This window comes from Aspergillus niger (genome assembly GCF_000002855.4).
Source record: "Aspergillus niger supercontig An08".
NCBI lineage: Eukaryota > Fungi > Ascomycota > Eurotiomycetes > Eurotiales > Aspergillaceae > Aspergillus > Aspergillus niger.
This window is the reverse complement of record NT_166524.1, coordinates 2,424,158-2,450,505: the sequence shown is the minus strand read 5'-3', so window position 1 is coordinate 2,450,505 and position 26,348 is coordinate 2,424,158. Positions and strand designations below refer to the sequence as shown.

Below are 26,348 nucleotides of genomic sequence, written 5' to 3'. Positions count from 1 at the left end.
CGTCGTCGTCCGTTCGGTTGTTCCCGCAGACATGGGACGGACCGACTTGCATTGCATGAGATCGGGGTCTGTGCGTTTCATTGGGGGCAACGGTTGCATGGTGCATCCTGGTCTTGGTCGTGACATCGACGGAGCCAGGAGTCATGATTTCAGCACCGATGATTTTCAGGAGTTTATGCGTTCGGGGAATTTTCGTTTGGGGCCACAATTGGAATGGAAATACAGGAGCCCGCGTGTCCCGGGATAAATACCCTGCTTTGCTTTTTACATTCGTTCTTATTTTTACCTGCACATGATGTTGGGTTCGTTGGTAGCTATTACGTAGGCAGTCACGGAACAAAGAGGTAGCTTCCATTGTATCTTTTGACGAATATAAGTGTTAACTTTGTATATTCAAGCATAGTAGCAGGATACATAGGATATACTATTTTCATCGCCAGGATGAAGAGCATGGCAGTCGATCTCAACCCCACCGTCAATATATCCACATTAGCCAAGGCTATTATAATACGTGCAATATCTACTATGAATCAGTGTCCTTCCAAGCAAGCAGAGCAACTACTGGTAAATAAACAAATAAACAACCCACAATTTATCGCTCCCGCCCCATCCCAATCAGTCCGATGTTACTTTCCTAGATAGTACTTAGTGCCACAAGGTACACATATAGTACTACATAGCTACAACGTTATATACTCTACAACGCTAGATGAATAGCTATGTGCTCTATATATCCTCTCATAATCCCATAAATATGCTATGTTACACAGTGTTATCCCATCCATCACTCACAGACCGTTAAGGGAGAGAGAGCATCCGTACCTTCCTAAAGCGGGAGAAGAGCGGCAGCGTCTTCCGGACTTGTCGAAGCCCTTTAAGATCATTTCTCTTACGTCGAGTACTTCGTACGCAAACAGACATTATGAAGAACTAGCAGTTCGAATTCACTTTTTTCCGTCTTTGCTCTAAAAGAGCAGTTGCTATGCGATACTCAGCCCAACTACACACGCACACACATTGAACGGTCATTTCGACAGCGAGCCAGATATACTATTACCGACTTCCTAGATAGCAATCATTCCGGCAATTGCTGCGCTCATAAGCGTGCTAATGGCCCCTGTTATCATTGCACTAACAGCCACACGAGACACATCTCCTGCCCGCTCGGGAGCCAATTGTGCCAGGACCCCGATCTGGTTTCCCAGGGAGCCGATGTTTGCAAATCCGCAGAGCGCGTACGTGGCTATTAGTCTTGATCGAGGAGATAAGGACTGGTATTGCGGGTCGGTCTGAAGAGCTGAGTAGGCTATGAATTCGTTCTAACGGTTATACATTTTATTAGGAGTGGTCTCTGGGTATTGCAGAAGGAGCTTACCATGACGAGCTTCATCCCGATTAGCTGCGCTACTTTCAGGAGGTCGTCGTTACGGGAAACCCCAAGGAGAAAGGAAACGGGGTAGCAGATATATCCCATGATGAGTTGGATGGTCAGAGGAGGATCGTTAATATTCAAGTAACGTCCCCACCAGGTGAGAAGGCCGTTGGCTAGGCCGACCAGGGAGATGATACAGAGTAGGTTGGCGGTGATCATGCCGGCGATCTTAATACCCATCCAGGCGCCATTTGCAAACGCGTGAAGGGCGTTTGCGGCTTGATGCTCTTCGTCTTCCGGTACGGTGACATGGCCTGCTGTGAGGGTTTCCTCGTTTTCGGGCCAGCGTATCTTGGATGCTGCCAGGGAGGCGGGGATGCTCATGACGCAGGAAGATACAAGGGCTTGAGGATTGACACCCATGCCGATGTATGCGATGAGACCGGAGCCGGCGATGGTGGCAAATCCAGAGGTCATGATTTGATGAATTTCAGCCATGGTCAGGTGCGGTACAAAGGGCCTTATAAGCATGGCTGATTCCCCCTGCCCGATGAACGGAGAGGCCGCTGCAACAACCACTTCTGCCCCGGACACACGCATTGACCAGAAAAAGAACGTCGCGAATTTGCGAACGAACCATTGTAAGATACCAGCGTGATATAGGAGCTGCACAAGAGATACGAAGAACATAATCGCAGGGATGACACTGACAATGAACCAGCCTTTGTGTTTCTCAGCCCAGCCTGTCTCGATGAGGAAATCGACGCCTTGCTCTGCAAATCCCAGTAGCTTCTGAGCTAGGGTTGATATGAAGTTAAAGATGTCGTATCCCGCCTGTGTCCGCAGGACGAATAGCGCCACGATAAATTGAACCAACATGCCAACGATGACGGTATGCCAGACAATCTTCTTGCGATCCCGAGAGAAGAGCCATAGGATAAACAAGAAGACGATCAGGCCGAATAGGCTGACTGCTCTGTCGGCTCGCGTGTTGTCTGGTGTATCCGCAGAGACGAAGCACCCGATCACGATCACGGTAATTGTCATTGACGCTGCTCCTGGTATACGAAACCTTGGAGGCACATAGCTTACAAGACGCGAGATGGTCTGTTTCCAGATCCAGAAGACCGGTCTGGTGAGCACAGAAATGGGAAGATAAAGAAAGATAATGCGCAGAGTGATGGCCAGATAGACGATAAATGGGATTAGCCATCCCAGGTCATCGCGGTGAAGGACCAGCCCCGCGACCCACCAACTGGGGATAATAAGTTGGTAAGCTTGCGAATCTTTGAGGGATGAAAGAGCTAGTACTAAAGACTCACCCTGTGAAAAGTATCAATATTCCAGCATATGCCACATGCTTGGTGTATCTGGACATGCAATGGCGATACAGTTGCTGTGGGGTGCGGCTTATGTCGGCTTCTCCGATATCACTTTCTTCGCCCTGATGTTCTTCTCTGGACGTTTTCTTCACATCTCGAGCACCGAGATTATCGACACGAGGGGCTTCTGGATCACCTGCATGAATATCGGCAATCTCTTTCGATATTCTGCAAGCCGGCGGCATGACCGTGGTCTTTTGGCGAGTCGCCAGAACTTCTTCATCTACCATCATTTTTCGAGGAGTAACCCCTCGGGAAGGAGTCAGTTGAGTTAGTCACGGATCCAAGGGATATGACGCTGTCTCATGGTTCACCTGCAGCCTCTTCTAGGAGACATTTGCGGGGAAGATGACACGCGGACAGAAGATGGTTTATGATAGGCTTTCGGTGAGACACGTCTGATCAGGGAAGGATGTGACCTAGGCAGCTTATCTTGCTCCAAAGGAACTTAATACTTGAGGTCGTACAATGTGGGTTGAGAAGCTCTGTCGATTGGCAAGATGCATTATGCCAGGGATGGAGTCACGGCCATTCCGGCGGTCTACCCTTTAAACTTTTCCATCCCAGTGTCACCTAGATTTTTGCTGCTTACTGTGAATGACTGTGTAGCCAGGAACGAGCATTTTTGCGGGGATGTTCCGTTTCACACAGCTAATTGTACGGAGCAGTGTAACTTTGAGAATGACGTTTGAGCAACTCGTGGCTTTACCTTACCTCCCGGCCTATCAGCCGGCTTTGCTCATCCTAGTGCCTTGCACGGAAGGGGCTAAATACTTATCATGCTTCTTCATGACATCGCTATGACTGTTTACTGTGGCTCACTCAGTGAAAACTGCGTTGTTTCGCATTGTGGCGAATCTCATGATGGAGATCTGGGCGTGCAGTTGTAGCTTGGAGACGATCAGTGTGATTGGCCTGATGAGGTGTGGTCTGCGTTGCATATTTCAGCAAACAACATTACACACCATACATCAGAACAATTAGCATGCAAATATTTGGTATATACGAAGTATACTTTGCACACAGGCACACTTGTGGTGGCGACTATTTGCTTTAACACCTTTTGCGATGCAATGACGGAATTATATTGCCGGTCTGGGTTATTCGTCTCATACCTTCTAGAGTCTGTTAAGTATCGAAGGGAGCGAAATCTACTGACCTTGGGAAGGCTATGGTAGAGATTCTTCTGAAAGTTCATGGATGATCCATAAAATTGGCCATTCCTACAAGCAATCCACGTGGCTGGCTACCATTGATTAAAATTCGGAGAAATATGACGTTGCAGTCAGGGTTTTCATCACGGATCATTCATAATATGGTCACGCTTAGCTAGGACTCGACTTCATTGAAAGCACTATGAAACTGCAGTACCTTCGATCAAACAACAAGAGTAAGAGGTTCATGAGAATTTCATTAATCGGTCTTTTGGGTCAGTGTGGATGAGCCCATGTGTTCTCCGTTTTTCTTGTATGATTTTCTCAACACTTGTGTGATCCGGCTAGAAATTTACGAGTCCATAGCTAACAAATCTAGCGAATTTATGCAGTATATGATGCATGGCTTGTGAGTATTGGGGCTCATGGTACCCTTGGCGTCTTGACGCCCGAAAGGGTTACATGGATTATGGGAAGCACCCTTCTTCCTCGCGAGAACAATACTTACCTCCTCTCCCTACCTAGTACCATTTGAATATAGTTTCTGGGTAGTAGATTAGTTTCCAACCATCTCTACAGGACGCTAAGAGCAGCTACATATCCATTCCCAACATTAGTAGAGGAAACGAGACATCTGCACAGCAGGACGGACGCTACACTGGAACAGAGCCCAGACCTCACATAGCGAGATTCAGCATGTTGGTATCTTGTATGAACATGGCCTATTCCCGCATGCGGCCTGCGACTTGAAACGTTACATCGAGGGGGAACGGCAAGCGGGTTGGGGCATGGAACATCGTTGGACTGTGAGACGGGGATGTACAACATGACTGCAAGACAGGGATGCCACTAGATATATATTGCCATTGACTACCATCGTATTAGCATGTACTACATTCGGACCCTGGAATCATTGAAACGGAGAAACCGATATATTGATCGGTGTGGGATACACAAGGCAGAAATTCACCAAAAAACAAACGACCGGTCGGTGGACGCGTTCGGTACAGCTACCACATCGGTATACCCTTCATTCAAGGCCAATAATTGCAGACGAACGAATTTAACTCGACTGGGCGAAAAATCAACGACACCACCAGTGACAGGACCGGCTGTGTGAAGGGAAGAAGACAAAAAGGTCGTGCCCGGGATCGAACCGGGATTGCTGGAATCAGAATCCAGAGTGATGACCATTACACTACACAACCTGTTGTTGTGATAAATGGTATAATTTATCAAAATACAAGCTAAAGAAAGATAATCAAGAAACAAGGTCGTGATATGACCTCATTGTTTTCGCCTGCTCAAGGTACCTGAATCGACTCTACCCCGCAAGTCTGTTTCACACGCTACAATATGCATAACTTGCACAACATGGAGCCGCAGTCGAATGAGGAGTGGCAAATTGAGGAGGGTATCCCCCAAGTTGATGATCCTTTCATTCAGCAATATATGCGGGGTCGAAGTTCGCTTATACTGGAAGAACAAAAGCAGCGGCATGGTGGGTAGTATCACGCTCAACATATTTACTTGGACTTGGCTAATTCACGATACTAGATTGCAATCTTACCAAGGCTTTGCCGCCGACAGCTGCTAAAGCTTGTAATATCATCTCCAGAATCCGCGACCGGGAGCTACATCAGCTGTCTTCTTCGTCGGGGTTAGATGATGCTCGCTTTCCCGAGGCCAAGTCCCTGGATTGGGATAGGGTGCAGAAGACAAAGCTGTGGAGGATCATCAAGGCGATGCCTAAAGGATCTCTATTACACGCTCCGTTACATGCTATGATCAATGTTGATCTTCTCATTGAAGTGGCATTCGCTACCCCGGGAATGTGTGTCCTTGCGACGCAGCCTTTGACATCCCAGAGTGACTTGGAAGAGAAGGCGTTCATTTTTCAATACTCGTTGGCGGCATCAAAGGACACGGAAGACAGACCTACTGTGTGGTCGTCTGCATACGAGCCCTCGAGTCTTATCCCATTGAGAAAGGCGGCTTCTTCTTTCCCAAATGGGGGAGAAAATGGGTTTCGTGACTGGCTGCGCAGCCGGTGTGTACCTCAAGCGGGAAGTGAGAACTACCATAGCCGTGCGATTCCGCTTGTCAATTCTCTGCTCAGCTATGAGCCTATTCTGCGGGCATGCTTGCGACATGTTTTTGCTTGGCTACGGAGCGATGGGATCAGATACGTGGAGTTCAGGACGACTTTTACCTTCCCATATCGCAAGGAAGGAGAGGATATCCCCGAAGAAGGCCATAGCGATTGGTGCCACGTGTTTCGAGAAGAGCTTGCACGATTCCAAGGAACGCAGGAAGGGCAAGGGTTTTACGGAGCGCGGATTATTTGGGCCTGTCCGCGCTCATTGTCGAAGCGAGACATTGTTGAAAACATGAAAGATTGCATCCTGGCAAAGTATGATTATCCCGATACGATTTGCGGGTTCGATATGATAGTGGATAAGGATGATCAGCACTCGCTCACTGATCTGGTTCCCATACTATTCTGGTTTCGCAAAGAGTGCTCTGCAGAAGGACTCGATATCTCTTTCTGCTTCCACGCTGGCGAATCCCTGAGAACAGGAGGAGACCAAGGTTTGTTCGATGCTGTCTTGTTGGGCGCGCGGAGGATATGCCAAGGGCTCTTGCTCAGCCAACATCCACTACTGATCGAGCTGATCAAGGAGAAAAAAATTCTAATTGAGTGCAGCCCGCTCTCGGACGAGATCCTTGGACTCACCGACGGTATTCAGACTCATCCTCTACCTGTCTTATTATCCCGTGGTGTTCCTGTGTCTCTTGGTACCAATGCGCCGGGCCTGCTTGGTGAACCGAATGATCTGACGCGGCAGTTCTGGCAAGCGGTTCAAGGGATTAACAGCATGGGTCTTACGGGCCTTGCAATGATGGTGGAGAACTCCATCCGGTGGAGCTGTTACCAAGACCAGCCATCGGCGGAGTGGCTGTCCGATCTTCGGGAAGGGATCTTGGGGGAGGGGACGAAGGCTAGCCGTTTGCAGGAATGGTATGCAGATTTTGAGAAGTTTTGCCAGTGGGTTACAGAGGAATTTGCGGAGGCGGAAGGTGAGGAGCAAGACTGAGTTATTCCACATTCCACCCATAGAGTATCCGTCAACAATCATTCCTCAAAAGTTGCATAAAACCTCTTTATGAAGGGGCATGCTTAGTAATGATAGCGGTATGCCGAGATGAATAAGCAGAACGTGCTCGTTATGCAAAGCAACAACGCTTGCAGCTTTTCAGGAGAACATTGCCTCATCGCAGCAGTCTTTAGTTTGACCGGTCGCAGGTAGTGTGGAATCCATGTAGACTAGACTAGAATATGATCAGCGTCCTGGTGAGCAGAATCATGTCGGCTGCTGCATGATTCATTCAGTGGAGGTTGAACTCCAGAAGAGCGGATGACGGACTTACTCCACGAGCCAGTTCGATTTGGGGGAACAAAGGAGGAATTTTTGCAGCAGGATGACCGTTGGAATTATTTCCCCTTCATCATTGATCTTATTGTTTACTTTTTCTTCCACTCTCGTGGTAAATATTGGATTATCTTCCGTTTATCACCGTTAGGCCGAGGCTATCCACTCCGTAAATAGTGTCGAGAGCCCACCAGACACCGAACGAATCGCTTATTGCCATGGTTCAGCTGGCAGTTGCTTGTCCGGCATTTGCACTTCAGCCAGCTGTTCTGGATATTTGCCCGGAGCCAAGCGCATCCGCATCCTCTGGTTGACAATTCAAAACCCTCCATGAGGCGATAAGTTCGACGTAAGTGTGAGTTGTCATGGTGTGATTTGGGGAGGCCCGGCCCAAGCTCCGCCTGACTATTGCGGTTGATCTTCGCTATCTCTCCTCCACTAGCGCCTACATCCCCGAACGTCATCCTTCCCTCCGGCACTTCAGCAAACCCTCCGCATTTGTTTCCCGACACCTGTTGTGCTGGTGCCTGTCCAGGAGCAAGGCATCTCTCAGCTCTCCGATCGTCTCTTTCTTGTCCTTGTTGCCTTATTATGTTTTTGCTCAGATGACAGTTGCCATCTTCAAATGAGCCCCCGCCGGCTCCTTTGCCCCCCACAAAATGGCCTACTTCTTGCCGTCGTTCTTCCAAAAGCGATTGCTCCGATATGCGTTATCTCGTCTCGGGCTTGTCGATACAGAGGCCCTTGATCTGGATAGTCTGGGTATTCGCTGGGGACAACGAAGTACCGTGGAACTACGAGACATTGGGTTAAGGCTGGATGTGAGTACACTTATCGTGCCCCCGATGAGCTAGCTTCCCTGACTCTCAATCCGCTGCTGTTCCCCGCTGGGTTTTCGGACATCCGGCATGTGCTAATAAGAAACTTCATACCGAAATAGAAATTAGCTACGCTTCTTCATCTTCCTGCCTCAAGTGAGCTCGTCAGCGCCCGTATCCGTTTCCTCAAGATCACCGTCCCCGCGGATATCTACAGCAGCGGCATCATCTGCCAGGCCAGCGGCATCGACGTCCATCTGAGACTACTTTCCGATGAGACTCGCCATGCTGGACAAGGCGACAGACCAATGGGGTCTGGCCCTGGCCATGACTCTGCCTCCGATCCGATTATCCCTAATCCGACTGACCTCGCCCAATCGTTCCTCCAGGCTGAACCAAAGGAGGAAAGGGAAGAACTGAAGGCTGCCATATCGTCTCAATCCCAGGTCCTTCACCGTACATCCACCTCAGGCAGTGATGATGAAGAGGAGCTGGGCTACGGCAACGAGGGGGTCTCGTTGCCAAGTTTCGTTGCTGCGTTCCTCAAAGGTGTCGCAGACCGTCTGCAGGTCCAGGTGGATGACATATCCATCCGAGTCGACATGGAAACGAAACAAGACGCACCGCTAAAAAGGCAGCCGGAAGATAAGCCTGACTTGGTCACGGGGTTACTGACGGTTGGACAAGTCAAGGTGGATGCTGTGTCTTCGTCATCAAATGAGAATGAGGCTTCATCGCGGAATCAGCGACGATTGATTTCGTTGTCTGACATCAACGTCGCCTTGGTGTCGGAGCCTGCTGTTTTCTCTAATTACTCACGGTTCACTGCCCCGACATCTCCAGAGAGTACGTCTCCAGAGAGCCCTTTGCAGCCAAAGCCGAGCCCTCCCCCGAGCCATGTTTCGTCCCCGCCGTCCGAGCACGCGTCTGAAGAGGATACCGCACTAGATTTGACAAGGTCCATAATGTTCGAGCCATCTCGAGGGATGTCAGAATCGAAGATAATAGAACAATATGCGCCCGAAATGGAAGGGTCTGTGTGCACCTATGACGGCAGATTTTCTGATGCCGACACGGAGGAAGAGACCAGGAGCCATGGTAACATGGGAGAGTCGCAGAACCTACTAGTTGACGATGAGATATTGGATAATCCGGCGTATCTCGATTCTGTGATCGATTCGCATCTTCACGATGATGAGCTTGATGGCATAGGTCACTTTCCGCCGGAAGTCGGTCAACGTGCTTTGGGCAATGAAGATACCCCGCGCCTCCGGACTCCAGAGTTGCACGCCGCCGGATCAGCATCACACTACAGTGATACTCAGAATGCCATGATCCTTGCGCCTAGGTCACAGGTACCAGCTGTCACTAGCCTCGCACAGGATAAATTACAAATTCCGGAAGCGGTTGATATTGCTACTCGACCAGCCTTGCCCGCGATCGAGCTAGAGGTTACGCAAGATCCCCAGCCGTGTGCCGATAACCAAACATCGCCTGTTACCTCTGTACCTCCTTCCGAAGCGAGTAGTTCAAGCTCAACATCTGGATCTTTCAACCAGGACGAGCTTTCCGAGTCAAGGCTCTTTTCTAACGAAGAGGCACAGAGTATGTACATGAGTGCCGTAAGCCATGATTCTATGTCTAGAAGCTTCATGCCAAATATTCCTGGTGCCTGGGATTCCCCGGAATCAACGGTAGTCAGGGACTCACATGCTCATATGCACCATGAGAACGGGCGCGACGTACAGCATATGGATCCGGATCACGAGGATGATGATGAGGCTGTCGCCACCCCTAAACTAACTGCTCAAGCAGGGATGCATATCTCGCAAGAATGCTTAATAGATGATTCTCCTGAGGCGCATCGTGACCCAACTGACAAAGAACTCTCTCGGAGTTCATCGGGCTTGAACAAGTTCACAGATGTTGCAAGACGGTTCTTTAGTATTGACAAGGTTGTCATTTCCATACCTTCGATGGATGAAGATGGCGACAGCGCGGACAATACCCCATCTGCGTCCTACACTGAAGAAGACACTAGAGGTCTAGAGGAGACGACGGCGTGCTTGCGTGATTCAGCAACTGAAGACTACTTTGCCCCCCCTGGCAGGAAGGCCTCTACACGAACTCGCAGTGATACGATCAGACCAGCCTCATACGGGTACGAGGGCGCCGAAAAGGGGTCTTCTCAGCCTTCACAGAGTGATGGACAGGCACAGTCTAGACGGAGCCCGAACGACATGGAGATTGAAGTATTCTCCGCGGAACTTCAGTTTGACATCGCCATCGGTTGGCTCGTGCTTAAAGTTGGACACAAAATTCTCCATGCTTTTAGCAATGACAGCGAGGTCAGCCAGCAAACAGGTCAGCCGCAGGAGGAGGTGCAGAAGCGACAGGCTATCAAGTTGGCTCTCCGCAAGTTCTCTATCAAATTTGTCGAGCATGTCCCAGGACATTCATACCCTGCCGAAACGGACAGCTCGCCTTTCTTCGGTCTGCTGCATAACGACATCTTGTTGCAGACATGTCTGTCGGGCCTTGAAGCCCACCTTTCGATCGACAAAGACATCACGAAGCTCCATCTGAATATCAAAAAGTTCAGTCTCGGGTTTGCTTCTGAACACTTGATCTCGTTCAGCGAAGATTTCAAGATGCGCGATTCCGTTAGGGACGTCTTATCGGCCGAGCAAGGGGACATCGATCTTTCCATCACAAAGTCACCTGATTCTACCACCGTCAACCTCATGACACTTCCTTTACAGCTAAATTTGAACATCCAGCGATTGGAAGAGGCCATAGGTTGGTTTGGCGGGCTGAGCACGATATTGGAACTTGGGAATTCGATCTCATCGGCTTCATCCGGAAAGGGACCTAAGAAAGAAGCCCCGAAGCGTCCTCGTGGGGTGCATTTTGAAGAATTTCCTCCGCCGGCAGCCAGCGAGCGGACAGGCTCGGCACCTTTGAAGGTAAATGTCAGGATCGGAGGGCTTGCTGCAGATGTGGTCGGAGAGACCCACTATGTCAAGCTGAGGACTACAGCTGCCAAGATTATTAGCAGGTCTAGTGGCGTAGCAGTGCAGATTGACAAGGCCAAGTTAACCGGCCCCTTGCCTCTGGACGAGACTCGGGACGCCCCCGCCAAACTAAGCCTGACCGATATCAGGATTGAGTACCGGTTTTCTCCGAAGGAAGAAGACTTGGACCGACTACTTGGCTTGATCACTCCGTCCAAGGACAAGTACGACGAAGATGATGATATTATGTTAGATACACTTTTCCGCCAGCGGAGACAGGGTTCTGTACTCTGCCTTACAATCTCCGGAGCACGGGTTGCTGTTTCTCGCACCACTGATCTCGACTCTATCTCCCAGCTGGCCGATGAGTTAAGCCGGTTGTCAAATGTCACAAAGTACCTACCAGAGGATGACAGGCCCGGTGTGCTGACCCTTGCACTGGTTCGTGAACTTGAGGTTCAGGTACATATAGGTGGGAAGGTGGGCGAAATGAGCGCAATTCTTCGGAACACCGAGTTAGCCTTTATTAGCCTGCCTTCGCTCATTGCTGCGCAGTTGGGATCCATAACGGTTGCTAGGAATCGGGACGAAGAGCTTGTGGGAGAAGCATCGGCAATTGGTCACAAATCCAGCTTAAGCCAGAGCCCACTTCCGGTTTTGATGGCTCGCTATATTGCGGATGAGATGGACCCCACGGTCAAAGTGAAGTTACATAACTTCCGCGCAGAATACACACTCCCATCTATCATTGCCTTCCTTGGACTAAGCGACGATATGACGACTGGGGATGTGGCTGCCAACATGGCAAGCTCTTTGGCCAACCTCGCCGAGTTGCAACCTCCACACCATGACGTTCAATTACCGGAGAAAGGGGGCCGCTCTGACACTCCTTCAAAGCCAATTAAGTTGACGGTTGACCTTCGAGACTGCGTGCTAGGTCTCAACCCGCGCGGAACCGGCGCGAAGGGCCTTGTAGTTCTCACAACCGCCAAGTTTTCCGGTGCGATACACGACCCTGTGTCTTCAGATGCCACACTAGAGCTCCGGAAAGCGTCTCTCATGATCATTGACGATGTCGCGAACGTGGGATATGCAGACAACGTCCAAAGAAGAAGCTCAGCTCCCCCACACAGCAATCAGGTGCAGTCCTTCATTGATCATGGCTTTGTGACGGTTTGCACAATATCTTCGGCCACAGCTACTGTCAAGATAATGAGGCTGAGTGATGATGGGGCAAAGTCCCTTGATGTGGAGCTAAGGGACGACTTGCTAATTCTGGAGACTTGTGCCGACTCAACACAGACTCTCATAAGCATTGTTAATGGGCTCCAGCCTCCCACTCCTCCAAGTGCAGCTGCTAAATACCGCACGGAGGTTCTCCCAATTCAGGATATGCTATCCTCTTTTACCGGGGACGCCTTCTTTACAGACATGCCGGAGCCACCCGAGACGACGGATTCTCCTGATCAGAACCAGGGAGCGGGACATCTGGAAGATGAGCGTGACTATGTCAGTGACTTCAAACATGTCAGTGCGGTCCCGGAGCATGGATCCTTGACAGAGGGTATGATGGCTTCGGGTTCGAACGAATTACTAGACAGCTTCCACTCGCAGTACTATGTGTCATCGAGTATCTCCGAGCTGGACTTCCGTGAGGATCACTTTGCGCAAAAGTCTGCTGTTGGTGGTACTGCGCATCGCTGGGATTCTACCCAGAACACTTACGGACTCTCAGACGACTCTAAGCTTCAGAAGAGCCCGCTGAGAATCAGAGTCCGCGACGCGCATGTCATCTGGAACTTATTCGACGGGTACGACTGGCAGCGGACCAGGGATACCATATCGAAAGCTGTGAAGGACGTAGAACGGAAAGCCATCGAACGGCGTGCGCGTGCTGGCAGCCGAGCATCTCCCAGCTTTGACGAGGAGGAAGAGTCTGTTATTGGCGACTGCCTGTTCAACTCTATATATATCGGTGTTCCTGCCAATAAGGACCCGCGCGACATCCGTAACGACATCAATCGCAACATCGACGACCTCGCTAGTGAAACGGGTAGCTACGCGACTACGACGACAGTCACTGGGGCCACGGTCCGGCAAAGCCAGTCGCCCTCGGTCCGAGGAAAGAAGTTGCGCTTGTCTCGAAGCAAGTACCATAAGATGACGTTCGAACTCAAGGGCATATGTGCGGACCTGGTCGTTTTCCCACCCGATTCCGGAGAAACGCAGAGCTCATTGGATGTCCGTATCAAGGATCTGGAGGTGTTCGATCATGTGCCTACTTCTACGTGGAAGAAATTCGCGACATATATGCACGAAGCGGGCGAGAAGGAGAGTGGAACAAGCATGGTTCATCTGGAAATTCTGACCGTGAGACCCGTGCCTCAGCTCGCTGCAACTGAGATCGTGCTCAAGGCGACAATTCTTCCTCTGCGGCTACATGTTGATCAAGACGCCCTGGATTTCATATGCCGTTTCTTTGAATTCCGAGATGATTCAGCGCCGACTCCAACTGCTCCAAGCGATGTTCCCTTTCTACAGAGAGTCGAGATCAATGCCGTTCCTGTCAGACTTGATTTTAAGCCCAAGCGAGTTGACTACGCGGGACTAAGATCTGGCCGGACGACCGAGTTCATGAATTTCTTCATACTGGATGCAGCTGACATGACCATGCGACACGTCATCATCTACGGAGTGTCGGGCTTTGACAAGCTTGGGCAAACGCTCAACGACATCTGGATGCCAGATATTAAGAGAAACCAGCTCCCAGGCGTGCTGGCCGGTCTTGCTCCCATCCGGTCTCTAGTCAATGTGGGTGGAGGAGTTAAAGATCTAGTAGCGGTTCCTGTGCGCGAGTACCGCAAAGACGGTCGCCTGGTACGAAGCATTCAGAAAGGAGCATTATCCTTCGCGAAGACCACATCGAACGAGCTGGTCAAGCTGGGTGCCAAGCTTGCTATCGGAACACAGACGGTCCTCCAAGGCGCCGAAGATCTCCTCACTACTCCTAATGCGTCGGGAGCTGGTGTAGAAGACGAGTATGCTGACGATGAAGAGGCGAAGAAGATCTCCCTATACGCCGATCAACCAGTCGGGGTGGTACAAGGTCTCCGCGGCGCATTCCGGGGGCTGGAGCGCGATCTGCTTCTGACACGCGATGCCATAGTCGCAGTGCCTGGAGAAGTCATCGAAAGCGGAAGTGCCAAGGCTGCCGCAAAGGCTGTCTGGAAGCGTGCTCCGACTGTGGTTCTTCGACCCGCAATTGGCGTTTCCAAGGCTGTGGGGCAGACTCTGCTGGGGGCTGGAAATACATTGGATCCTAGCAACCGGCGAAAAATGGAGGACGTAAGTTATACCTTCCCACAGAGAGCTGACAGTATACTAACCTTGCTTGCAGAAATACAAGCGCCACTAACGACCTTCGTGGCTATAACGTTGGCAGTGCTTTCCGCGAGTTCTTCTTCCTGGGATGGTTATGGTGCAATTGATTGGGACATATACCGGAGCAGGTCGCACATTCACCTGCGGGCAGGTAACCTGGGACTGATTTAATGATGACTATGACGGATGATTCTTTGCTTAGCACTACTACCCCTTTTGAGTTTTTGATACAATGATGGCTTTTCTAAGCATGACTTGGTGTTGGATTGATATTTTTGGGGATGTTTATGAATAAGATTGGCTATTGAGGAGGAAGGTAGATTGGATGTGAAATATGATTGCTAGATTAGTATGCAGTGTAATACATTGAACCTAAGTTGTACTGAGTGCAGTGTCTTTTCAGCTGTAGAAGTTCAATTATTATAAGCAGCAACCAGTCTACATCAGCATCAAAAACAATATTAGTTTATACCACTAACCGACTCCCCTCAAAAAGCCCAAACAAATCATGTGGAGGAAGTTTTTAGCGCGTAATGATCCAAGTGCTCAGCCACGACTAGGGTTTTGCTTGATTGCGTGCTGACCTACCTGCATGCCTGAATAGGAAGGTAAGATTAAAGTTTAATGGGTGTGTTCAGATAGCATTTGCAAACAGTATGACACGGGCATCACTCTACTATGCTACTATCTACTGGATTCATTAGATATAGATCCACTCAAGATGATAACAAAATGGATGCATGCAGTCATCTGAAGGATTTCATTCGTGGCGGCAGCTAGTAGAAGACGGGTTATTTGCAGTTATCCGTTGAATTACGGAGAATACTCACCAGCAACCTTTCTTATCAAATACAGTGGTGGAGTATTGTATTCAGCTTGTTAATAATGGCTCTACACTGCTGAGAAACCTAAACAACTATTCACGTTCAAGTTCTAGAGTTAGATACAAACCAAGATAAACCATCTATCCAGTATTCGACAATAAACCTCAAAGCCATACATACCCAAAGACATAACAACCTACCCAACCCAACAAAAAAAGAAAAGTCATCGAAAACAGAGAATTTGTGAAAAGAACTAACTATCCAACGACCCCACCCCCCTCACCTTCCCCTCCGCATCCAAAAACGCCATATCCACATCCCCGGCCTTCACCCTCGACCACTTCGTCTGCTTCCATAACCCATCAAAGCAAAATCCCGGATGCAACACCGTCAACGCCAACGTCGCCAGCACAATCATCGCCCCCTCCAATACCATGAAATCCACCTCATCGTTGGCGAGTCTACTATGGAATCCGCCTTTCAACTCCGCAACTCGGAACACGGATCGGATGAAGATAGTCACTGTTGCGAGGGATAATCCTACACACACATAGTGCGTTTAGCCCATAAACCCACACCACACACAAATAAATCCCAGAAAGAAAGGGGTATGCTCACCACCCAAAATCCCCTTCCACACCATACTCCTCCTCACCTCCCGCATCCTAAAATCACCATTCAACTTCCCGGGATTCTTCCATACCCGGTAGGCGAAATCCGCACACAGACCCATAAACAACACCAGGGAAACAACCTGGCTGGCGAGCCCCGCAATCATGATATCTATCCCTGTTTGGGCGAGATCCGCTTGGTCTGCGTCCGCAGTGGAGGTGATTGCGCCGCCGGCGGCTTGTAGAATTAGAGAGACGAGGTCGCAGAAGACGAAGAGGTAGGTGTATGTTTTTGGTTTTAGGCGGGAGATTTCTGCGCCGTAGATTATTATGATCCGGGTTAGGCAGATGTAGATGGAGGCGGAGAGGAGGGCGGGGGCGATGGTTAGACAAATTAGGTATCTGTTTCATAGATTTCTTATTAGATCTTTGTTTGTAATGTGAAAAGGAGGAATTGGAAAAGGGTATGGAAGTTGGGGGGAAATGGGGAAGGGCATACTCAAGGTAAGGATTGAATTTGAACGGGTTATAGTGCATCTGAATACGTCCTGCGTAGCCGATTATCTCAAGGAGGAGACCGCCGAATAGGCCGGTTAGGTAGCCCCAGGTGCGGTAGCGGATTCCTAGGATGAGTTGGGCGATGAGGAGGGCGGAGAAAACGGCCAGGTAGAAGATGTTGCCGGGGAGTGAGGGGACGTAGTTGACGTAGGCGTCGGAGAGGGGACAGATGGAGAGGGTGCAGTAGTCGGAGGGGTCGAGGGATGTGCTGTTGGTGGTTGAGTTTGACATTTTGCAGTATAGTACAATCAATATATGTAGTATAGTAAATTATGAGTGTGCATTAACAAGTAAAGTGAAGATGAAGATGAAGATGAAGATGAAGATGATATACTAGTATCTACAGCCGGCTCCCATCGCCCTCATATACAGCAGCACCACATAGTAACAATCCAAAGAAACCATTCTCCATCGATTCTTACTCGATAAGCCTCACCAGAAGGAGCGAAGCCTAGATTCAGGCCCCCAGAATATTCCCAATCCTTTCAACTGCATCGGATCAGATATCACGTTTCAGCGCCATGGGTGGTAAGCAGCAACCCAACAGAAGAACTAATCTTGGCATATCTCGGAACGAACCGAGCGGACTGTCACTGGCGGAAAGGAAAGTAAAAGCCACGATGGATGAGCTTCAGTTGAGCACCGCCTCGTTGCCAAGATATACTCGAATGTTATATGTTGGAACGTAATCTCAGTAGATTACTAGTAGTCGAGGTCACGTGACCCGAACTCCGTAACTTCAACTGCTCCTCCGAGCGCGCCTAGATAGCGAAGAATCAAGCGTTTTCAACGACTTCAGTATTGACCTAAAACGTCGTTTCAACAGGTTATGAGCCCGGCTCTTCGCTCGTGAGGCTAACCAGCAAAGATCTGAGCCACCATACACACGAAGCAAGCCGCAATTGCAACGGGGACACGCACCGCGATACCCCTATCTCAAAACACCAAAACACCGCGAATATCAAAATATTCAACCGCCGGAAGCAGACCCCAGAATGTCGCAACCAGGCAGATACCACTCTTTACAACATGTCTCGAATACAGAGGCAGTAGCCATACAACCAAAGACACAAGCAGATAGGCTTCCAGTAAAGCTACCAGAAGGCGTTCAACCCGTATCTGAAAGGTTGAAAGGGCGAGAAGACTACTCAACGTGGCGCTTTGAAATATGTCAAATCCTGAAGAACGTCGGTCTACAAGACATGATCGACAAGGGTCTATCCCATCCTAGTACAAACCACACGAATTACTGGCTATGGCACCACCTGTCAATCAACATCCAGTCCTGGCTAGCTAGCCAGCTGTCAGACCCCCTAAAGAGGGCACTGATGACGTCCCCTGACGCGCACGACTACGCGGACGATGCCTACGAAGTCATCAAATCACTCGTCCTAGGCCACGGCCACACGCTTTGCCAAACAACGTACTTCGACCTCATCCACAAACGCCGATCCGACTACTCTACCGTTGAACAATACGTGGAGGCGTTCAAACACGCATACAACTTCGCTAAAGAGTTGAAAGTCGGGATATCACCATACTGCGGGTTGCTACACCTGCTCAAAGAGCTGGAATCCGACCTTCCAACGTGGGTGTCAACAGTGGAGTGCAATTTGCCTGATAATGCTGCGGACACCCTCCAGGAGAAAGAGTTTCTAGTTTACTGCAGGACCGCAATCGAACAAGGTAATAAACAAATGCAAAGATATTCTTTCGCTGCGCCAGCGAAGAACACTGGAAGCACCACCAAGTCGGGAAGCACTGCAACGACCTCAGAGTGGAAGAAATCAACATTCCCACCGAAAGGAACGACCCCTGAGGAACACGCTAGAAAGATGCGAAACTTGAAGCCAGAGATGACTAAGGGACGCTGCGCTTTCTGTAAGACACTAGGCCATGGAGCAACCACCTGCTGGCGCTTGAATCCTGACCTCCGGCCAGAGGATTATAGGCCTCGTATAGAAGGCATCTGGTGGTTCAAAGGATCGAAGCCTAGCGAAGCATCAAATGCAGCGGTAGGCGAAATAGGATCCGATGACGAAAACCCGTATATTTTGAATTTTTCTGGCCTAGCCGTTGCAAACGCCACGAACACCTCGCTACGCTGGATATATGATACAGGCAGCTCACAGCATCTAACACCTGACTGCGCTTCCCTAAGCGGTCTCCACCAATTGAAACCCCACGAATACTACCAATATGGCACCTCGAACGGGGGAATCGGTGTTGCAAAATCGGCAGGGTATCTGACCCTGACCCTAGCTGCAAACGGCCAAAATACGGTGTTGAAGATCAAGGCCTACCACCAACCGGACCTACCCTACGGGCTCCTTTCTTCCAACCGCCTACGTACAGACCTTGGCATCTACGCTACCACTAAGGACCTGACCCTACGCAGGGACCGGGATGACAAGATCGTCGGCCACCTGCAGGCATCGAAAAACGTGCTTTTCGTCAGGACAAAAGACCCTGACCTAGCGCTAGCGGCAGTGGACCCCCTACTCTTGCACCGGCGATACGGGCACGCAGGATTCCGCCGAATCGCTACCACTGCAAAGGATCATCAAATTGAACTCGAACACAGGGACACCCTAGAGTGCGAAGCATGCTCGCTAGGCAAGGCCACACGCCTCGTTTCAAGGGACCCAATCCCAAAGACTAATGATCCAACACAGCTCTGGCATGCAGACATCCAAAAGGTGACCCCGATTGGTCATGGCGGATTCAACTACTTTCTACTCATGGTCAACAACGCTACTCGCTTAGTGAGGACGGCCATGCTTAAACACAAAGATGACGCCTCCGACGAGCTGATCAGGATGAATATGGAACACAAGAATATGGTCGGCCGATACGTGGCCACCTGGCACCTAGATGGTGGCCGCGAGTTCAACCGCTTTAGGAAATGGGCGAATCATGCAGAGCGAGGCATTCAAATCAAAATATCACCTCCTCGAACACCCGAAGCCAACGGCCTAGCTGAACGATACGGCGGCTTGCTCAACCGAATGAGCAGGGTCATGATACTAGATGCTGGCCTCCCTGCTCACCTCTGGCCGTACGCTGTACGCCTCTCAGCGCAGATCCTGAATCGCCTCGTCCCCTACCACAGCGCTGTCAGGAAGACCCCCGTGTTCCTATACAGATCCCACTACAACCTCCCGAATCCTAACGCGTCACTAGACTTCCTACGCGTATTCGGATGTCGTGCCTACCAACACATCCCGCAGGAAGATCGAGTCGCATCCCAGAAAATGGGACCTCGTGCAAAAGTCGGATACTTCGTCGGTTTCGATGGGGACAACGGACACGTTTACTACGTGTGGGATCCTATATCTGATAAAATTAAACGATCACGAGACGTTAAATTCAACGAAGATCGAACCTACAAGGATGACAAGGAGGATCCCGGTGGAGTTCCTACACGCGAACCTGACCCTAAAGGACCAACACCAGCTGGCCCAGGTGCCGCGCTCAAGTTAGACAACGCGTTCCTGCACCAAACAACCAATATATCAGATAACACGAGGGCCCTGATTGAGCAACCGGACCCTGAAGAAGACGTCATCCGAGGCAGAATCCACACCATATCTGCCTCCGCAGAGCCTCCACCTACACGCTCGATCGAGAATGCCACAGAATACGAGGCATCCTCAACGAAATACGCCGCGCAGGACTACCGCCTGCCGGACCCTACTGAGCCAGAAGAACAACCCATACTGAGGCGCTCCGCAAGGACCACTAAAGGCAAATCATCAACATGGCCAGATTACCAACAACTGGCCACGGTTGACCGGGTGACCCTACCCCACCTCAAACAACACGAAGTGGTCGTTCCGAACACCTACAGCGAAGCGATGAAGTCCCCGCTGGCACCATACTGGAAAGATGCTATGGATACACAGATCGATAAGATACAGAATATGGGCACCTACGAGATCGTGAACCGACCTCCAACCGCTCGCGCAATCCCAGGCAAGTGGGTGTACGACCTCAAGGTCAACACTGACGGATTCGTCACCCAATTCCGTGCTAGATGGGTAGTCTGCGGCAACCGCCAGATACCAGGCATCGATTACGACGAATCGTTCGCTCCTGTCGCCAGCGAAGCGGCCCTGAAGCTATTCATGACGAACGTCGCTATAAAAGATCTTGAATGGGAACAATGTGATATAGTATCTGCTTATCTACACGCGCAGATACAGGGCAAACGCGTGTTCATGAAACAACCTACCGGATACCATGAAGGACCACCGGATCAGGTGTGCCTATTAAAGATGGCCCTCTACGGCCTCCGCCAGGCGGCCCACCTCTGGCACCAAACGTTTGACGAAACACTTAAAAGAATCGGTTTCGAACCACTGAGGGAGGATCCCTGCGTATACAAAAAGGGTGATATCTGGTTGATTATTTATGTTGACGACTCCGCTATCGCTGGCCCCAGGAAGGAAGACCTAGCCGAGGTCAAACAACACCTAAACAAGGCATTTGGCCTGAAGGAAATGGGGGAACCAAAGGTTCTACTAGGATGCAACGTTCAACGTGACTACCAAGCAGGCACGATATCACTATCCCAACCAACGTACGTGGAGGAGTGCCTCAATGCAGCGAACCTAGGATCCTGCACCCCCTCCGCCATTCCGATGACCGTTGCCTACAAAAAGTCAGATCGCTCGAATATGACTACCGAAAACGTCAACCTAGCCGAATATCAAAGCCTTGTAGGGCGTTTGAACTGGCTAACCACAAAGACCCGCCCCGATATACGTCATGCAACGTTTAGACTTCAAAGGCGCATGAACACTCCCACTACGGCCGACGCTAAAGCATTGAAAATTGTATACAGATATCTGAAAAGGTCCATCCCGTACGGGATCACCCTCGCCACTGACCATACCAAAGGCATCGAAGTCTTCGTAGATGCCGCCCACGCTGACCACGAAGACGGCAAATCAACGGAGGGATACGTCATCTTCTACGCTGGCGGCCCAATCAGCTGGTCATCCAGGAAGCAATCGCTAGTTGCACCGTCATCTACGGTAGCAGAATACTGCGCGTTTGACTCCGCCGCCAAAGAAGCCTTGTATATAAAGAAATTGGTTGAAGCGTTTGACCTCAAGGCCTCCGTTGACGGCAGGATACCCTTGTACACCGACGCCGCCAACTCCCTACGGATCCTGAACCACGGAGGCTACACCAGGTCCACTAGATGGCTCGATAATCGTTACCTATTCGTAGCCGATCTGATCACGAAGAACGCTATCACCATTCAACACATCCCAGGGACCACCAACCCGGCGGACGGCCTCACCAAGCCGCTTGATAACGAATCGTTCAAAGCGTTCAGGCACCTCCTCGGAATGACCCCCATCTCCTCCCCGAACCTGCATCCAGGGAACACCGGTTGAGATAGCCGTTCCTTCCTATCTAGGCAATGCCTAGAGCCTCGTTACGAACGCTCCCTCGCCTAGGGGGCCGTGTTGGAACGTAATCTCAGTAGATTACTAGTAGTCGAGGTCACGTGACCCGAACTCCGTAACTTCAACTGCTCCTCCGAGCGCGCCTAGATAGCGAAGAATCAAGCGTTTTCAACGACTTCAGTATTGACCTAAAACGTCGTTTCAACATTATATAGTAGACTGGTAGCGGGCAAGGAATCGGACACGCACGGACACGGATACGGACTTGATAGTGCGGACACGGAGAATATGTACCCCACTCCTCGTGGGGCTGCTATTTCTGGTATGGACATTTAAAGTGATATCAAAGCTGGACTGGTTATTGTATCGGGCTGTCTTGACATTGTGATCAAGGGACAGCCATTGCGAGGCTCATTCGATCCTTCGGTAATCTATCAGGGTGATGATGATGGTGTTCGGAGGATCAAGCTATGGGGCGGTGGCATGGCATTAAGGGTAGGTTGTGGAGTAAATATGTCTAGATATTGCTTAGCATTTCTTGGACTTCTATTGTTCTTACTTTTAGTCATTCACTAGGAGTTTGCCTGTCTCTTCATCTCGCATTGCTTCTACACAATGATCCCACGCAGAACACTCACTTCAGTAATGAGACTGAATCTCAGAACCTATTACCTGAACCAATCGGCTCATTGTCATGGTCCTGGCCAGAATTGTGGCCTACAATTTTTCATACAATATTTGTATGCCTTTTGACATGGTTTTTCCTCAAACTTCGCTACCAGTATGTGCTTGGTACATAGATATTATAGGAACCAAGCTAATATATTAAGTATAGTTATGATGCAGGCATAGTCATCAATGAAAGAAAATGTCTAAGTGAGGAAATGGTGGCTCGGTATCGATATCTCAACCAGAATAAAAACAACGGGAATGCAGACACTGGGAATGGGCAGGAGGGCAGGAGAAACTCTCGGGTTATAGAGACTGTGTGAGATCTATAAACTGGTTCGTGATAATCAACAATCGCCTGAAGAAAGCTGAGATACCCTTCAAATAAGACAGCATGATGAATGCATGATCGGAGGTTATCATGGTGTTACAGTTAGTTGTGCTATGGACAGACAGGTCCGACTATTATTATCATGTTTAGTAGTCTCTAGTTATAATATAATGATACCATTTCCCCATGAAAGCCAACTCCTACATACCACACGTCAGAAACAGGATCAGCGGGTGTCTTGTTGAGCGAGGAGCAAGAAGACCAGGCGCTGCTACCTCAGCACTGGCCGTACGGGGTCGGGAATGAATTCGTCGCGAGTAAGCCGAACCATCCGTTTGTGATCAAGGTGGCGTTGAGTGTGCATGAGCATCGATGGGGGTTTGTGCCGGCGTATGTGACGGCTTTTGTGAGTGCCGGGGCGGTGTTGGTGAGCCGGGTGCTGGGAGTGTGGTTGTCCGCTGTTGGGGGTAGAGTAGGCATTGTGCCCCGGAGCATGTTTGAGGGGACTGAAAAGGCGTTCTTTATGCGGTTTGTCGAGGAGAGACCGCGTGGGGATGAGGTTGCGGTGGCGGAGTGGTTTTTCGGAAATTGGATTGGTTGGTGTGCGGCTGGGGTTGCGCTTGGGGTGATGGGGATGGTGGTGTTTGGGGTGAGAAGGGAGCCGAGGGTGCGGAGGGATAGGGTGTTTACTTTGGTATTGACAGTGTAATGGAATTAAATTGGGTTAATTGATTAATATATAATTTGGAGACCTGTCTGCGTTTTTACCGTGATAATCAGAGACGTAAGATGGTGGTGGATGCGCTACCTAGTCAGCGCTAGCGCTGCTCAGACGCCTTCGTGTACTCCATCCAGTCGACGAGTATCTCATCAATCGTCGCGTCGGGAAAGAAACCCGGCCATTGCATATCGTACACTTCGGGGGGTATCATCGTATAATCATTTAATCCGTCCAGTGGCAGCTGCGATGATTCAACGTGACTGTTCTCAGCTGTGGATGAGCTCATGTCGTCAGTTGGTTGCACCGCAGGTTGAATGGAATCATTCTTATTCTTTGATAACATCCGGTTTCCAAACCACCACTGAACTCGTTTCAGTCGCTGTTCATAGTGGTAGAAGACATCTCGGTCACCGGAGGCATCCAAGCTAGACGTAACTAGCGCCTGGATGCGGAGGATACACCGACTGAGCATGCTGGATATGTCAAGCGCACGGCACAACTCCGCTGTGTGAGGCTGTATCGAAGGCTCTGATGCTGCTACAACAAGCTTGCACGCCAGAGTCAGCGCGAAGCCGATCTGAATCCATATGGCGTTGTTAAACGCCATTTCGCTGCGCAACGGGAGGCAGACATAGTGATCGAGTAGCGCTTTGGCCGCAATGAGACCCATACGTAGGGCCTCAATTTGAAATGGGACTTCACGCCGCGGGCTTTGTGTACTGGGTTTATGATCGAACAAGCTGATCTGGCAGAGATACAGTTCAGCAGTATAGTATTGCATGTAAAGGATATCTGAGGGTCATCAGCATCGATGGGCTTTTCATAATCGGTCGGCTTACTGTTTTCATTCAACGGACAGGGTAGGCTAGCCCGATATTGCTCCAGCTCCAGTTTCATCTCACGAAACGAACGCTCACTGCTTGAGCCAGGGCCGTGGGTCCCTAGAATGTTCTGTGATGAAATAAAAGTAATCCTCTCCGATAATCGTTGAAGTTGTACTATATGAAGCAGGTGCTGGTCGGAGGCATACTCGGCATCTGTGGCCAGAAGCTTGCAGCAGTCATCAAAGTAAGGCATATACGGAAAGGTGCATTGTTTGTGGAGGATCTGCGAAACGCTACAAGCCGTTAATCCCAGCAGGTAGTAACTGTGTAGAGTAGATGCCTAGACTCACCTCGATGCGAAATAAAAGATACCGAGGACGGCCCGTCTTTCATCGTGCCCCCAAGATACCGACTCTTTGTGTTCTTCAGGATTAAAGTTCACTCGAGTCCTCCAGAGTCGATACTCATGCGCACGGTCCAGTTGCAGGTCCGTGATAATGCTGATCGCAAGGTGTAGATATTGAGAGAACCGGCGTGGCCGTGAATGATATTGACACCTAAACTTGTCAGCTCAGTGTTCGGACATGGAATATCAGGCGTACCATGCAATGTGGACTAGCAGCCCTTGCAGCACCTCGAATGAGATGGGTCCATCGTAAATCATGCAGTCGCTAACCTTCTTCTTCACCTCTTTTTCGAGCATACGCTGCAGAGGCATGTTGTCATACAGAGTAGCCGTCAAGATAGTAAGGAAGAGAAACGGCTTGTCTTTCCTTAGGCTTTCGGCAGAGGTCTGTGGTGGGACGACTACGAATGGACAGTGAGGCATTAGTGTCGTCCGAAATTCATTAAGCAGCATGTTGGCGGCCTCCACGGTAAGCAAGCCTTTGTCAATGGCATCCTTGGACTGCGAAACAGTGCTTGCAGGGCTCCCATTGGCCGTGCTGTTACCCCTCTTAAGACACGGTTAGTCTCTTTGTATAGCGCAATTGAGGGTGTTCGACGCACCAGGCTTGGAGATACCGACGTCGCTAGCAGCTGATCGACTTTGGCTTCGAGTAGATCGATCCTCCTATGCTTGGTTAAAAGGCGACCTACTTGTCCGTGGCTCGCAACTAACCTGTCCTTGCTCTCTCTCTTGGTCCCTCCATTTGTGCTTCGGGTTTCTGGGAAATGACACTCTTTCCCCAGCCGTTCGCATCTAGAACTAGTAAGCCCACCAAACAATCAGGTCGCTCAGACAAGCTCACCGTTCGCAACTCCCCGTAGCCCCGTGGCGATTGCACCGTATCTTTGCTCTGGCACAGTTCTGACATGTCCTTACTGAGCCGTTAGAATACCGGCCCCTGGGACGGGAAAGCTCACTCTGGACCAAGTGAGCCATCACAGCTGGAGATTTTCGCGTCACCGCTGTATTTGATAGATCCAACGGTTAAGCGGTAATCTTGGAAACCTACAGGGAGTGGAGTTCCGTGCGCAGGCCGAGGAGACGGCAAGAAGGTAGCTGGGATGAAATGGGGCCCTGTAGACCCCAGCCATGGAGAGCAGAGTCCACTGAGGCGAAGCGAAGCTGGTGTATGCGGGGCGGAGTTGGTACCCGCCAGCCACACTAATGCCGGCCGCGGTCACGTCCCCTGTCTCTCTTGGCGCGTCAGCTTCCTCGCTGCTGCAAGTATCGGTTTGTATTGAGTTTCAAGCATTTTGCGCGGGCTTTCTTTAGAAATTTGCATATCAATCTGAGACGACAGGCTGCCGCGAGTAGCCTCCGAGGCCGTGCGAAGTACCGAATTCGTGATGCTTCCATGGTTCATCGCAGATGTTACTCTCTAGCAAGT

General features: G+C 50.2%; 6 protein-coding genes and 1 non-coding gene across 7 annotated transcripts, besides 3 other annotated features; 3 read left to right on the top strand and 4 right to left on the bottom strand.

The window, feature by feature from the left end:
- Positions 1 to 1,064: 1,064 nt before the first annotated feature.
- An08g10300 (uncharacterized protein) lies at positions 1,065 to 2,987 on the bottom strand (the record flags this gene model as incomplete). The annotated part of the gene is made up of 3 exons (XM_001393097.3): positions 1,065 to 1,319; positions 1,376 to 2,627; positions 2,695 to 2,987. The coding sequence occupies 3 exons, from the start codon at positions 2,985 to 2,987 to the stop codon at positions 1,065 to 1,067; spliced, it is 1,800 nt and encodes a 599-aa protein (XP_001393134.3).
- A 2,057-nt stretch (positions 2,988 to 5,044) lies between these two features.
- Positions 5,045 to 5,116, bottom strand: tRNA-Gln (CTG). The gene has a single exon. It is a non-coding gene; the product is annotated as a tRNA-Gln (tRNA).
- A 166-nt stretch (positions 5,117 to 5,282) lies between these two features.
- On the top strand, positions 5,283 to 7,006 carry An08g10280 (uncharacterized protein; the record flags this gene model as incomplete). The annotated part of the gene is made up of 2 exons (XM_059749361.1): positions 5,283 to 5,409; positions 5,466 to 7,006. 2 exons carry the CDS (start codon positions 5,283 to 5,285, stop codon positions 7,004 to 7,006), a joined length of 1,668 nt encoding a protein of 555 aa, XP_059606246.1.
- A 995-nt stretch (positions 7,007 to 8,001) lies between these two features.
- An08g10270 (uncharacterized protein) lies at positions 8,002 to 15,335 on the top strand (the record flags this gene model as incomplete). Its single annotated transcript, XM_059749359.1, has 4 exons — positions 8,002 to 8,163; positions 8,283 to 14,706; positions 15,160 to 15,163; positions 15,260 to 15,335. 4 exons carry the CDS (start codon positions 8,002 to 8,004, stop codon positions 15,333 to 15,335), a joined length of 6,666 nt encoding a protein of 2,221 aa, XP_059606245.1.
- Positions 15,336 to 15,446: 111 nt separating this feature from the next.
- An08g10260 (uncharacterized protein) lies at positions 15,447 to 16,779 on the bottom strand (the record flags this gene model as incomplete). The annotated part of the gene is made up of 6 exons (XM_059749358.1): positions 15,447 to 15,471; positions 15,507 to 15,519; positions 15,560 to 15,575; positions 15,663 to 15,901; positions 15,965 to 16,392; positions 16,490 to 16,779. 6 exons carry the CDS (start codon positions 16,777 to 16,779, stop codon positions 15,447 to 15,449), a joined length of 1,011 nt encoding a protein of 336 aa, XP_059606244.1.
- A 444-nt stretch (positions 16,780 to 17,223) lies between these two features.
- Positions 17,224 to 17,373: a mobile genetic element (Title: probable transposon 160bp LTR (Tndm1-LTR) -Aspergillus niger).
- A 10-nt stretch (positions 17,374 to 17,383) lies between these two features.
- Positions 17,384 to 22,025: a mobile genetic element (Title: probable transposon Tndm1 without LTR -Aspergillus niger).
- On the top strand, positions 17,544 to 22,960 carry An08g10220 (uncharacterized protein; the record flags this gene model as incomplete). Its single annotated transcript, XM_003188713.2, has 4 exons — positions 17,544 to 21,880; positions 22,307 to 22,463; positions 22,598 to 22,749; positions 22,804 to 22,960. 4 exons carry the CDS (start codon positions 17,544 to 17,546, stop codon positions 22,958 to 22,960), a joined length of 4,803 nt encoding a protein of 1,600 aa, XP_003188761.2.
- Positions 22,027 to 22,185: a mobile genetic element (Title: probable transposon 160bp LTR (Tndm1-LTR) -Aspergillus niger).
- Positions 22,961 to 23,786: 826 nt separating the features above from the next.
- Positions 23,787 to 26,052, bottom strand: An08g10210 (uncharacterized protein; the record flags this gene model as incomplete). Its single annotated transcript, XM_059749357.1, has 7 exons — positions 23,787 to 24,481; positions 24,529 to 24,806; positions 24,864 to 25,070; positions 25,116 to 25,468; positions 25,522 to 25,714; positions 25,764 to 25,923; positions 25,971 to 26,052. The coding sequence occupies 7 exons, from the start codon at positions 26,050 to 26,052 to the stop codon at positions 23,787 to 23,789; spliced, it is 1,968 nt and encodes a 655-aa protein (XP_059606243.1).
- Between the last annotated feature and the right edge of the window lie 296 nt (positions 26,053 to 26,348).